The sequence below is a fragment of the Mastigoproctus giganteus genome, chromosome 2 (assembly GCF_048544385.1).
Source record: "Mastigoproctus giganteus isolate SK-2022 chromosome 2, ASM4854438v1, whole genome shotgun sequence".
Lineage (NCBI taxonomy): Eukaryota > Metazoa > Arthropoda > Arachnida > Uropygi > Thelyphonidae > Mastigoproctus > Mastigoproctus giganteus.
Window position 1 is genome coordinate 7793213 of NC_143576.1, and position 13588 is coordinate 7806800.

At 37.8% G+C, this 13588-nt stretch overlaps 1 protein-coding gene across 1 annotated transcript in view; it reads right to left on the bottom strand.

Annotated features, from left to right (window-relative positions):
• Nucleotides 1-11574, bottom strand: part of LOC150089147 (uncharacterized) — a 35746-nt gene extending 24172 nt beyond the window's left edge. The window contains exon 1 of the mRNA XM_090390351.1: nucleotides 11319-11574. Within this exon, the coding sequence (XP_090246477.1) occupies nucleotides 11319-11543 (225 nt within the window). The 5' untranslated portion in view covers nucleotides 11544-11574. The remainder of the gene's footprint in view (nucleotides 1-11318) is intronic.
• Between the last annotated feature and the right edge of the window lie 2014 nt (nucleotides 11575-13588).

Sequence of the window (13588 nt, forward strand, 5' to 3'; positions counted from 1 at the left end):
TCAGTGGAAAGTTATTATAATGTAAACAAGAGGGAAATAACGGAAGAAAGAACTGAACCTTGGGAAACATTAGTGAAGAAGTTAGAAGAGAGGGAACCATATACCCAGTGCTGTAGTCAAAATTCGCAGAAGGTATACTCTTCATCCTCACTAACAGAAGATATATCGTGAATGATGTTACCGTCCTGAACAAGGTAAATATTGGAAGTTATCACAGAATGATAAGATGCACACTTGATATAGATGTAAGAAAAGAAAGGAAAAAACTAACTCGAGTAAATAATATGAAGGTCTTTGAGACAATAGAAGAGGAGAAAAAGCAGTACGTATTGGAACTTAAGAACAAGTTTGAGCTTCTGCAGACTGCTCAGGACCAAGATATCGACAAGGAATATTACAACTTTCTGAAAGTGATAAAGCCCAAGAAATCTATAGGTAAAAAGCAATCCAAAGAAGAAAAAATTAGTCAAGAAACACTTGTCATGATGAACCGAAGATGACAAATGAAGAGCAAGATAAACATTGACAAGGAGAAAATTGAGTATACTGAGTTATGCAAAGACATTAGAAAGAGACTCAGAGAAGACATAAGATTTAACACAAGAAAAGTAGAACGAGCATTAAGGGAAAACAAAGGACTTAAAAGCAGTAATACAGAAAGACAAATGATACTGAAACTGAAGAATAGCAATGGTGTACTTATAAATAGCAGAGAAGGCATAATTCAAATAGCAGAAAACTACTATAGAGAATTATACAAGGAGTGAGGGAATGATGCCAGCAGTGGAGAAGATGGATCGCAAATTAGTAACACATACAGCATACCCGATATCCTTCTTGATGAGGTAGAACATGCGTTGAAGAAAATGAAGAATCAGAAAGCTTTCAGAAGATTAGACTGGTCGCAGAAAGGAGTCAATGTGAATGGAGAGTACCTAAACCATTTAAGACTTGCAGATGACATTGTGATCATAAGTCATGATCCCAAAGAATTAGAGGAAAACCTGAAATCAGTTATGCAGAGTTAGTAAGGATTTTGGGCTAAAGATGAATATGGCTAAATCAAAAGTAATAATGAACAAGTATGCCACAGAAAGGGAAATAATGATTGAAGGAGCAGTAATTGAAAAGGTGGAGTTATATACTTATCTGGGACAAGTCATTGGCTGTAATAATGATAAATGGCTGGAAGTCAAGAGAAGAATAAATTTTGGATGGATAGCATTCAGGAAATATAGTCACATACTGAGGAGCAATATCCCAATTTTTCTGAAATGTAAAATAATGAACCAATGTATACTCCCCACCATGACTTATGGAGGTAAAGCTTGGGCACTCACCAAAAGAATGGCAGAGAAGCTGAGAACTACACAGCAAAGAATGGAACAAATTATATTGGAAATAAGACTGTTAGATAAGAAGAGAAACACATGGATTAGGCAGCAAACTCAAGTAAAGGACATTCTTATCAAAACTAAAGAACTAAAATGGTCTTGGGCAGGACACAAAGCTCAAAGACATGATGACATGGGACTGAGAAAATAAAAGAATGGTACCCAAGAGGAGCTAGAATAAAACCTGGAAGACAACGATGGAGATGGACACATGAAATTCATGAGTTTGTAGTAAGTAAATGGATGGCCATTGCACAAAACAGAAGGAAATAGAAAGTTGCTGGAGAGGCCTTCATCCTGCAGTGGATTGAAAATGGCTGATGATGATAATGATACTCTATGAATGTTACGAAAAACAGAGTGTATACTGTGCATGTCAATCTTATTAATTGAATTTTCTTCAAATTCTAATTAATTTATTTTTTAATTTTCAGTAAATATTTGTTATTTCAAGTCTTTAAAAAAATCAGAAGGTATATGCTATTCACCTAAAAAAATCCAGAGGGTATACGATGTATATCCTCCATTACAGCCCTGCATATATCATTACTTGCACAGAACAGTCGGAAAGAAAAAAAATAGTCAAATCATAACTGGAGCTTGTTTAGAAGACCTTTATGCTAAACACAATCAAAAGCCTTGGAAAGTCAAGAATAGTATAAAAAAGAGGTATCAAAAAGTTCTTACCCTGACCTAGATAAAACATCAGTAGGATGATGCCTTTTTAATATAAGTTGTCTACGTATTCAATAACTGACATGTGAAATTTCATTGGTCTATCCACAGCATTTTACATGACCATCTGGAGATTCTAAGGTCTCCGCATGATGGGTTTAAAGATTGCTAATACCTTTGCAGAAGTAATGTCGAATGAAATGTTCTCACCAACTGTTGGATTTGTGTAATGCGGATGTTGAGAACTTTTTTTTATGATCGGTTGGTGACAAATGACGAATGCTGGATGTACCAGTATGATCCGGAGACTAAAGACATGTCAAAGCAGTGGAAGCACACATTCCAAAAAGGCAAAGACCACTCCATCTGTATGTGTTTTGGGCCAGAAAAGGGATTATCCAGGCAGATTACCTACCTCGTTGTTCCACACTTACCGGAGAATACGACAGAAATCTTTTGAAAAAGTTACATGATACTTTGAAGGTGAAAAGGCATGGAATGTTAACCAAAGGTGTCCATCTTCTGTCAAGGCACCTGTGAGGTGTTTAAGGCTTTGAATGGATTGAGTAGGCTCAATGGTGGTGGCATTCTTCCTCTTGCTCAGACTGCACACAAGGGGGCATAAATTCAAATTGAGAAAGGATGGTTTAATGGGATTTACTGTTGATGAACCATCTTACAGCATGTCCTTGAAAGTTACTCACAGTTGCATGGGACTGAAAAAAAAAATTTTTTTTTCGGTGGTAAAAAAATATAGGGATGAAAATCACCCCACACAAATAATGACAGACTAACACAATGTAGGTCACACCACTACAAATTTCAAAGTTAAACTTTAAATAAACCTTTAATTCATGAAATGTTTTCCTATTAGAAGGCACTTTTATAACTATGAAATATGAAAATATTTAAAGTTTCAGCAGTTAGAGTTCATTTCAGAGGAATGACTGATGGATACGATGAGAGAAAATTCTTCATGTGTGCTATTGATCAAATTAAACGTTCAAGTTGACAGCTGGCAACAAGCTGAAGAAATAAGTCTACTGGAGACACATGCCTTGATATGGCTGATTCATCATCATCATGAGCCGTTTTCAATCCACTGCAGGATGAAGGCCTCTCCAGCAACTTTCCAGTTCCTTCTGTTTTGTGCAATGGCCATCCATTTACTGCCCACAAACTTGTGAATTTCATCTGTCCATCTTCATCTTTGTCTTCCAGGTTTTCTTCTAGCTCCTCTTGGGTACCATTCTGTTATTTTCTTAGTCTATCTGTCATCATGTCTTCGAGCTGTGTCCTGCCCAAGACCATTTTAGTTCTTTAGTTTTGATAAGGATGTCCTTTACTTGAGTCTGCTGCCTAATCCATGTGTTTCTCTTCTTATCTAACAGTCTGATTCCCAATATAATTTGTTCCATTCTTTGCTGTGCCGTTCTCAGCTTCTTTTGGTGAGTGCCCAAGTTTCACTTCCATAAGTCATGGTGGGAAGTATACATTGGTTCATTATTTTACATTTCAGACAAATTGGGATATTGCTCCTCAGTATTTGACTATATTTCCTGAATGCTTATCCATCCAAAATTTATTCTTCTCTTGACTTCCAGCTATTTATCATTATTACAGCCAATGACTTGTCCCAGATAAGTATATAACTCCACCTTTTCAATTACTGCTTCTTCAATCATTATATCCCTTTCTGTGGCATACTTGTTCATCATTACTTTTGATTTAGCCATATTCATCTTTAGTCCAAAATCCTTACTAACTCTGCATAACTGATTCAGTTTTCCTCTAATTCTTTGGGATCGTGGCTTATGACCACAATGTCATCTGCAAATCGTAAATGGTTTAGGTACTCTCCATTCATATTGACTCCTTTCTGCAACCAGTCTATTCTTCTGAAAGCTTCCTCAAGGGCAGCTGTAAAGAACTTTGGAGATATTGTCTCCTTGTCGAACTCCTTTCTCAATTTTAAATTTACTACTGTTTTTGTCTAGTCTGATAAAGGAGGTAATGTTCTCATATATTTTTTTCAAAATCATAATATATGGGGTTTCTATGCCTTGTCTTTCCAGTGTCCGAAACATTGCCTTAGGCTGTATGGAATCAAATGCCTTTTCATAATCCACAAATGCCAGGCATAATGGTGTTTTACATTCATTTGCTTTCTCCATTAGCTGTGATATTACGTGAAGGTGATTCATTGTTGAGAATCCTGTCCTAAAGCCAGCTTGCTCATCAAGTATTCTTTCTAACCTGTTAGTAATGACCCTTGTGAACAACTTGTAAATGTGGGATTACAAGCTAAATGGTCTATAATTTCCAATTTCTGATTTATCTCCTTTCTTATGCAGAAAAACTGTGATTGCATTATTCCACTCCTTAGGCATCACACCTTTTCTAATGCATTTTGTGAAGAGACTACTGGAGACACATGCCTTGAGATGGCTGATTCATCATCAAGCTCTAGAGAATCTAACTTTGAAGCTACAAACAGCCATAGACAAACCTGTGTTTCCATGATACAGAGAGCTGAATTTTCATGGAAAATCTGCCGTCGCAGACATTCTTCTAGTGATGACAGCTGAGGCTACCATTTAGTAGTCTAAAACACTGATGAAGCTGATATTCAATTCCCATTTCTGAATGAAATGGATTTTGATTTCTGCCAAATCTAGTTGTTCTGTGCGACAATTTGGTTGTCGCACAGAACAACATTTCTCTCTCTGTAATGGGTATATTCCCATATACAGAAATGCTATACCGGTATCAGGGAAGGAATCACCCTGATGTGAACTAAAATAAGCAAGAGTTGAGGTGTGCCAGAGGAATGGATATAATTACTATGATACTAAGAAATATCAGGTGACAGAAGATTTATCACCCAGTGTAACACACACCATTTTGCTTAATAGAGGCTTGAAGTAGTGAAAACTGACCTCCAGAGCAAAGCTCTGGCATCTTCCAATTGCTTCACTGTGAAGTACAAGTCATATCTTTTGAGGTTATAGACATTATGCAGGACCAATATTCCTTAAATTAAGAATAATGCTTTAAAACAGTTTTTATAGGCCAGCTGCCAAATAGTACACCACCGCAAACAAATTGGAACACTGAGAACCATCAAAATCAGCCAGTTTATAACCCTTCTGCCTCTACTCGGCTAGCTGTGATTTGAGGGAGTCTGAGTAATGCATCAGCCAAAAAAAAAAAAAAAAAAATCACACCATTCCCTCCAAATGCCTGTCCAGTTCTTCCTTAAATTTATTTAACCTATCAACTTCCACAACGACAGATGGAAGTTTGTTCCAGCAATTAACCACCCGCTGGCTAAAGGCAAATTTCTGCACATCTATTCCACATCTGTCTTTTCTTAGTTTGAATTTATGCCCCCTTAGGTTCGTAATCTGAACAAGTGGAAGGATCCCATCAGAATTCAGCATGCTCAATCCATTCAAGGCCTTATACACCTCAATCAGATCACCACGCAGGTGCCTAGTCTCCAGCCACTGCAATTTGCAGAACTTAAGCCTCTCTTGGTAAGAAGATCCCTTCATTCCCCTCACCAATCTTGTTGCCCTTCTCTGTACATGCTCAAGCAAATCTACATCCTTCCTAAAATGAGGCCTCCAGACCTGTACGCAGTACTCAAGGCGTGGCCTGACCATTGCCTTATACAGATGGACAATCACCTCCTTTTCCCTGCTAGCAAAATTCCTATATATCATTGACAAAACCCCATAACCTGCCCTGGCAGCCTGTCTACATTGCTCAGAAAACTTCATATCTGACTGCACAATTACTCCCAGGTCTTTTTCATTTTCTACCACCTTAAGTGTAGTACACCACACAGTTGGTACGTTTCAATTGATGTTACAATTAGCAAATTCTAAATGAGAAGCATTCAAGGAATTAATCATAGAAGCTACTAGGCTTTTCATACCAAATAAGAAATACTCTTCAAGGTTTCAGCCTAAATGAATGTCAGATGAACTAATGAGACTCGTGGCAGAGAAGAAAAATACACAGGATGCATATAAATTATCAGGAGACACTGATGCCTATGGTAGTTATAAACTAGTTTGTAATCAAGTCACAAAGGAGGTTAGGCAAGTGAAGGCAGATTACAGGAAATATGTGAAGGATGTAAAGAAAAACAAAAACTTCTTTACTTAAGTAACACTAGAAGGGAAGGGGATGGATCAAATTGGTCCACTCATTATTGATGGCTCGACTGTTGATCTGGTACAGATTGCTGACAAAGTGATTGAGTATTCTGCATCTACATTCACACATAAGGAATTCTTTAGGCAAGGGGATGCTGGAAGTATATCAAACTCTAACAGGGAGCTAAATGATTTTGCAATGACTGAGAGGAAAGTGGAAGAGAAACTGTTGAAGTTAAACATAAGAAAGGCACCTGGGTTGGATGGGATCTATCCAGTTATATTAAGGGAGGCAGTGAAGGAAGGAAGCAAACCTTCAGCCATAATTATGAGAGCATCCTTGGATTCAGGGGAGATCCGTATGAACTGGAGGTGTGTGAATTTATCCCCAATTCACAAAGGGGGATCAGAGGATGACAAGTAATTACAGATCTGTTAGGTTAACTTCTGTTCTGGGGAAAGTAATGGAGTCACTAGTAAAAGAAGTATTGCAGGAGCATCTAGACAAGGTTGTAATTATATTTCAGACACAGCACTGGTTTGTTAAGGGGAAATCTTGTCTAACCAATTTATTTGATATGATGATGTGGTCACAAAGGAACTGGATGCAGATAATAATTTTGATATCATATACTTGGAATTCAGGAAAGGTTTTAATATTGTTGCACATAAAAGACTGCTATACAAATTGGAGCAGTGCAGCATTAAGGGCAAGTTGCTGCTATGGTTAAATGGATGGTTGAGTGGGAGAAGACAGAGTGGTAATCAATGGATACTGCTCTTCATGGACAAATATTATTAGTGGAGTCCCCCAGGGTTTGGTGTTGAACCCATTGTTACTTTCTGTAGTTATCAATTATTGATGAAGGCATATCAGGCTTAATGTTCAAGTTTGCAGACGATACAAAAGTTGGCAGGGTGGTTAATGACAGTATGCTACTGCAACAGGATCTAGAAAAGTTAGATAAATGGTGCTGAGAAATGGTAATTGAAGTTAACATTGGCAAATGCAAAGTACTGCATATTGGTAGCAGTAACCCAAGAGTAAAGTACGAACTGTGTAGTACTTTGACTACCACACAGTTCCACAGTTGGTGAAAAATTAAAAAGATTCAGGCGTAATTGTGCAGTCATATATGAAGTTCTCTGAGCATTGCAGACAGGCTGCCAGGATAGCTCACCAGGTTTTGTCAACTATGGTCATTTCTGATTTTATTATTTTTTTTTCCATATAGGTGAGCTACTAACAGGAAATGCATGTGGCACATTATTATTATTAGCCATATGGTGCAAGGAAGCCTGAGGTGTATGTTGCACCAGCCAAAAAGAACAAGTCAGAAATAGAAGGGAGAAGAATGATGATATCTGGCTCAAGACCCTAGGCGTGCCAAGCACATACCCACCAGATGTGAGCAGAGGCAGACTGGGTCAAAAATTCTTACCAGGGAAAACTTGTAACGGCCTCATACTAGTGTTTATGGCCAAAATCACACCAGCCTCCAGCCCACCGGGGTTGCCTAAGTAAGTCTTATGGCAAGTCCACCCCTGAATGTGAGCCCCTGGGGGCATGTGCCACAGAGATTGCCACCTCTGTAACTTACAGTCCAATCTAAATATATATCACCACGTTCATACAGTATGTTTTGATAAGAAGCAGGGGAATTTTAGGCAACATTTTTAAGGAAAACAAGTAGGCTGACAAATGTGGTGCTTCACCATTTTGAAATATATTATAGGTTTGCAGTATACTTGTATAAGAACAGTTATGGACTATAAATTCCAGTTAAATAGGAGAGGGAATCTAAAAAATTTAGATGATTTTTTTAGAAACCTTTCAAGGTCATCCACAAAAGTTTGGATCACAGGTGGGAAATTACCCAATCTAAAAAATGAATGAAATGTAAAATTTATATGAGAGTACATAATATGAAATAAGGCAAATCAACAGATATCACATTATTCAGAAATTATGGACAACATTTCAATACCTTAATGCCTTCTGAGTGTTCTAGATGTAAGCTACTGTCTGTCATAAAAAGTAAGATCGAAAAGATACAGCACAGATTTTTAAAAAATATCTGAACATTAAATAATGAAAAACTTATATTAATCTGTAACTTAGAAAGTCTAGAATTTTTTGCAGTAGCAGTATTTTAGTTGAACAGGGACAATGATTTATAATAAAATTTTGCTTTTTGTTGAAAAAATTAGCTTCAGAAAGTGTATCACATGCTATCTAGGAGCATATCAATAAGCTACCAGAATCAATATTCTATCCCCCTCTGCCAATTACTGATCTGTGCCACCAAATGTTTTTGCTAACAAAATAAGAAATTGCTGTATATCTTAAGCACTTGTAATAAAAATAAAACAACTGTTGAGACATACCTGAAGGATCACAGAGGATATCCTAACAGTATCAGTGATTCAAAGATAGATGCAATATTAATGAGGATAATGCAAGGTGGGAGACTTTGTATGTTGATAAATAAAAATGATAAATAACAAACTCAGCTTCCATCTTAGTAGCATTATTCAGGCTGACTGTCAAACAGCTTCTCAAGTCAGAATGTCATGTGATAATTTAAACACAAAAGGTGGCAACTTCCATGTCTTCGAGTTTTTAACAGCAGATTAGATGGAAATGAAAACTGAACTTTCAAAAGAACTAGTTGAAATTTGCAATTGTCACCTAGGACTAATAGTCACAAGGGATGAAAAGTGGCTAGTACTGACATGTAGGCAATACATTTCTGAGAGTCATGGGCAAATTATTTTATTCTAGATTTATTTATTTATTTTTACAATAAAGGCATATTTCATGTGGTAATACTGTTAATAAGGCAGATTGTTTACAAATCGTAAAGTACTTTGTTTGGGGGTATGCAATCGGAACGATGAGACCTGCTCTGTGGGCAAAATAAAACTGGAAATTACTTCATGTTATTGCTCGTACTCATCATGCAACAATAATTTCAACACACTGTAACAACTGAACACTGTAACCTCTTTATCATTAGCACTTTTAATTAAAAATAACAAACTTATTAATGGAGTGATTTTCAGGCAAGTAGAAATTAGCATAGAATACAAGAAAGCAAGCTTATGAAAAATTAGCAAAAAAAAAAAAAAAAAAACTTCCCATTTCACCCATCCATTTACTCCAAACTTTGTCCAGTTCTTCCTTGAATTTATTTAAGCTATCAACTTCCTCAACAACAGATGGAAGTTTGTTTCAGCGGTCAACTACCCACTGGCTAATCTGTCTATCCTCGATTTGAATTTATGCCTCCCCCCGAGGTTTGTAATCTGAGCAAGCGGAAGAATCCCATCAGCATTGAGCCTGCTCAAAACATTCATACACCGCAATCAGATCCCTCACAGGTGCCTAGTCTTCAGACACTGATTTTTTTATTTGATTTGGTAGTTGTTGGCGCATCGGCTTCTGTGGCCATATTGCACCTCCCAAGGTTTTTGCAGTACTTTGATCCAAGCCCGAGGCGGGAATCGAACCCGCGACCTTTGGGTTGCCGGGCAGGTACTTTACCCACTCGGCTAGCCCGGTCGGCCCTTCAGACACTGCAATTTGCAGAACTTAAGCCTTTCTTCGTATGCACACCCCTTTGTTCCTCTCACCAATTTTGTTGCCTTTCTCTGTACTCGTTCCAGTAGCTCTACATCCTTCCTAAAATGACACCTCCAGACCTGTATGTAGTACTCAAGGCCTTTGTAGTACTAAGTTGTAGTACTCAACTGACCATTGCCTTATACAAAGGAATAATCACATCCTTTTCCCTGCTAGAAAAATTCCTGTATATCATTGACAAGATCTTGACAATCCAAGTATATGATATCAAAATTATTTTTTGCATTCAGTTCCTTCGTGACCACATTATAGTATCCAATCGAATTGGTCAGACAAGGCTTCCCTTAACAAATGCATACTGTGCCTGAAATATTACTGCAGTCTTGTCCAGATGATCCTGCAATGCTTCTTTAACCAGTGACTCGACTATTTTCCCTGGAACAGAAGTTAAACTGGTCTGTAATTACTCCCATCACCCTTAGATCCCCTTTGTGAATTGGGGATACATTTGCACATCTCCAGTCTGTGGGGATTTAACTTGAGTCCAAGGATGCTCTCATAATTATGCCTAAGGATTTGCTTACTTCCTTTGCCATCTCCTTTAATATAACTGGATAGATCCCGTTATGTTAAGAGTACAACAAACAATTGTACAGAGAAATAGAGTGGGCCAGTAAATCAGAATTTCTTATAATGTATTTTAACTTCCTAGATATTGACTGGAACTTTCAAATTGGTCACTCGCACACTAGCAAGACTTTTGTGGATTTACTGGATGATTATTTTCTGCAGCACATGTTCAAGAGGCAACTAGAGCTTGTCAGCTATCTTAGCAGGATCATCAACAGTCGAACCATCTATATGCCAACTAAGACAAACGCAAACAATGAGGTATCAAAAAATAAAGAAAAATAACTTCAGAGTTTTACGTTATTTTTCAGCATTCTTCAAAGAATGCTTTTTGTAATTATTTAACCAATGGGAAAAAAATGTAAATAGTCAATGTCTTTGTTTTGAAAAACTTATATGAATTATATATTATTATTATTATTATCATTAGCCAAATGGTGCAAGAAAGCCTGAGGCTTTTGCTGCATCAGGCAAAAAATATATATATTCTAATTTACCCTAAGAGAGAAATAGAAGGAAATCACCAAGGAAGAGAAGAATGATGATATCCAGCTCAGGACCATGGGTGTGTGTGCCAAGCCCGTACTCACCAGATGTGAGCCTCTGGGGTTCTATAAATATTATATTTATTTTTAAAAAAATTCAGTCCTTGAACTTTTTTTGTATTTCCTATGCGATTTTCGTGCCTAAAATCACAGACATTAAAGATTTAAAATGTAAGCGTGAAGGCAGACGATGCGAACGAGCGTTATGTTTCGATTACGAAACATAAAACGACACATTATGTTCATGTTTCCATCATTAATTAAATATGATAGGGTTTACTCAGTAACAGCGAGATGGGGATAAATTTTTGAAAATGCTTACCTGGGAGAAACTGCCAATTTTTGACCTAACGTTTGACAACGTCTTGCCAGCAGTGGCTTTCCAATCGAGCAAAATACCATCATTGGCGAGATCAGTTGACCTGGTATATCTTTTATTCCTGCATTTTACTGGCTTTTTATTTTCCTTTTTTAGTTCTCTAAAGCTTTGGCTTTTACGGAAAAAATTTACTTTTGATAAAAATTTTGATTCATTGTTGCATTCCATTCCAGTATAGTTTGAAAGCTTGGCAACGGAGCTAGCAGGACGTGAAGCCATAACGAAAATTCAAATCTACCGCCTCCAATACTCTCGAAGCAGTCTACCCTGCATATTTACAGCCGACCATGACATTTGTAAAAGGGTGCATTGAAACGTTTCGTTGCTCGTGCTGCCCAGGCATGAATTTTAAATACACGGCCATAATCAGTACAGTTTATCAACTATTTTACAGCTTAGGAAGTAACTTACTGATGTGTTAACGAATCAGCAAACTTAGTTATTTAATCAAAACACCATAAGCTAAAAAGAAATCCCAGGGAATGCTATCTATTTGTAAGCAAGAGGTTTACTCGAAAACAATTTCAGCAAAAGGTCATCCCTGTTGAAAAAGTCTACCAAATTTTAACAGACTGTTTTGTTTTAACAACGGACTTGGATAATCCTTAAAATTTAACAAGGGAATCGAGCAATGTCCCTCCAAGTACCCCTAGGCAGGGCCGACGTTTAGGATGATAGTACAGTACTGTATGAGCGGAAGCCCAGTGTGTCGTTTAGCAACGATCCTCGGAACTGGTGTCACTTAAGGAAGCCACTCACACTCTCTCTCTCTTATTCAGAGCGTCATATAGGTCAGCGCCATTTTTATCTTGGAGACTCGGGTTTCCACTTTTCACCTCTGCCTGCGGTTCTAATTAAAATATTAGTCTGTGTATGCCCCTAGCAGTTTTCCGACCCACCTATCACTGCCTCGATAGCATCAGCAAATATTCTTGCACCCCTTCTATTCAAATGTATCCCATCCCTGTAAAACCACGCTGGAAAAAATTCTACTACATGAGTGTTACACATTCTCTCCAGGGCCGAATAGACTGACAAGACCCTCAACGTATACTCACTCCCCCAAATTCAATCCTAACTCGCGACTTTTTGCCACCACACAAAGGAGGTCATGCAAGCTAAGGCCGATTAGGAGAAGTCTCTAGCAAGAAAAACAGCAATGATTTCTGTGCTTATATTAAGTCTGCGCGAGTAGCACAGCAGTATCCTCACCGTCCTCCCCATTACCGGGTGGAAAAGGCCCTGGTTCGAATCTAGTCGATGACACAATGAACTTTAATAGACTTTTTTTCACTCTGTGGCTGACTTAGTCGGTCTCAGGCGTAGATGGCAAGGTTTTCACCCAGAAACTGGGGTTTTTCTTCCAGCAAAACAGACAAATCGACCATAGAACACACACAAATTAACAGACATAAGACACACAGCATGGCAGATTAATTAATTATTCAGATGACCTAAAAATAATAGTTTAGTTTATGCTTATATTACTGTCTGTGTGGTAGCACAGTGGTATCGTTACTGTCCTCCCACAACCAGTGGAAAAGGTCCAAGTTCGAATCCCGTCGATTACTCAAGGAACTTTTATGGTTTTTTTTTTTTTTTTTTTTTCATTCCGTGGCTGAATTAGTCGGTCTGAGGTGTAGATAGCAAGGTTTTCCGCCGGAAAAACTGGGATTTTTTTGTCCAGCAAAGCAGGCAAATCGATCAGAAAACACATGCAATTTACGGACACGATACACTTGCGCAGTTGAAAGTAACTTTCCAGATGATCCTAATGTGATAGTTTATTTTTATTTATTATTATTTTTTTTAAATGCTTATATTAACAGTATAAGAAAGGGGTGGAATCACATTGGGTCACTTGATATCTATGGGTTAACTGCTGTCTGCTGATGACCCTGCTCAGAATACATGCAATTCAAAGACATACACTGGTGTGCAAAACTTAAGGACCAACACTATTTCTAAAGGTTACAACCACGAAACAGCCTGTGGTGATTTACATTGGCCATTCAGTAGAAAGCTGGTGCACATGCAAAAATTTGAATCGTGATGAGAGGGCTCACATAACCAGATAAAAGCAGCAGTTATGATCAACGATCGCCAGTATGGATTCCGTCAGTGTCGATCCACTGGTGATATTCTGGCTTATGTTACCCATTTATGGACTAATTCAATGGAAAGGTTCGGTGAAACACAAGTAGTTGCTCTTG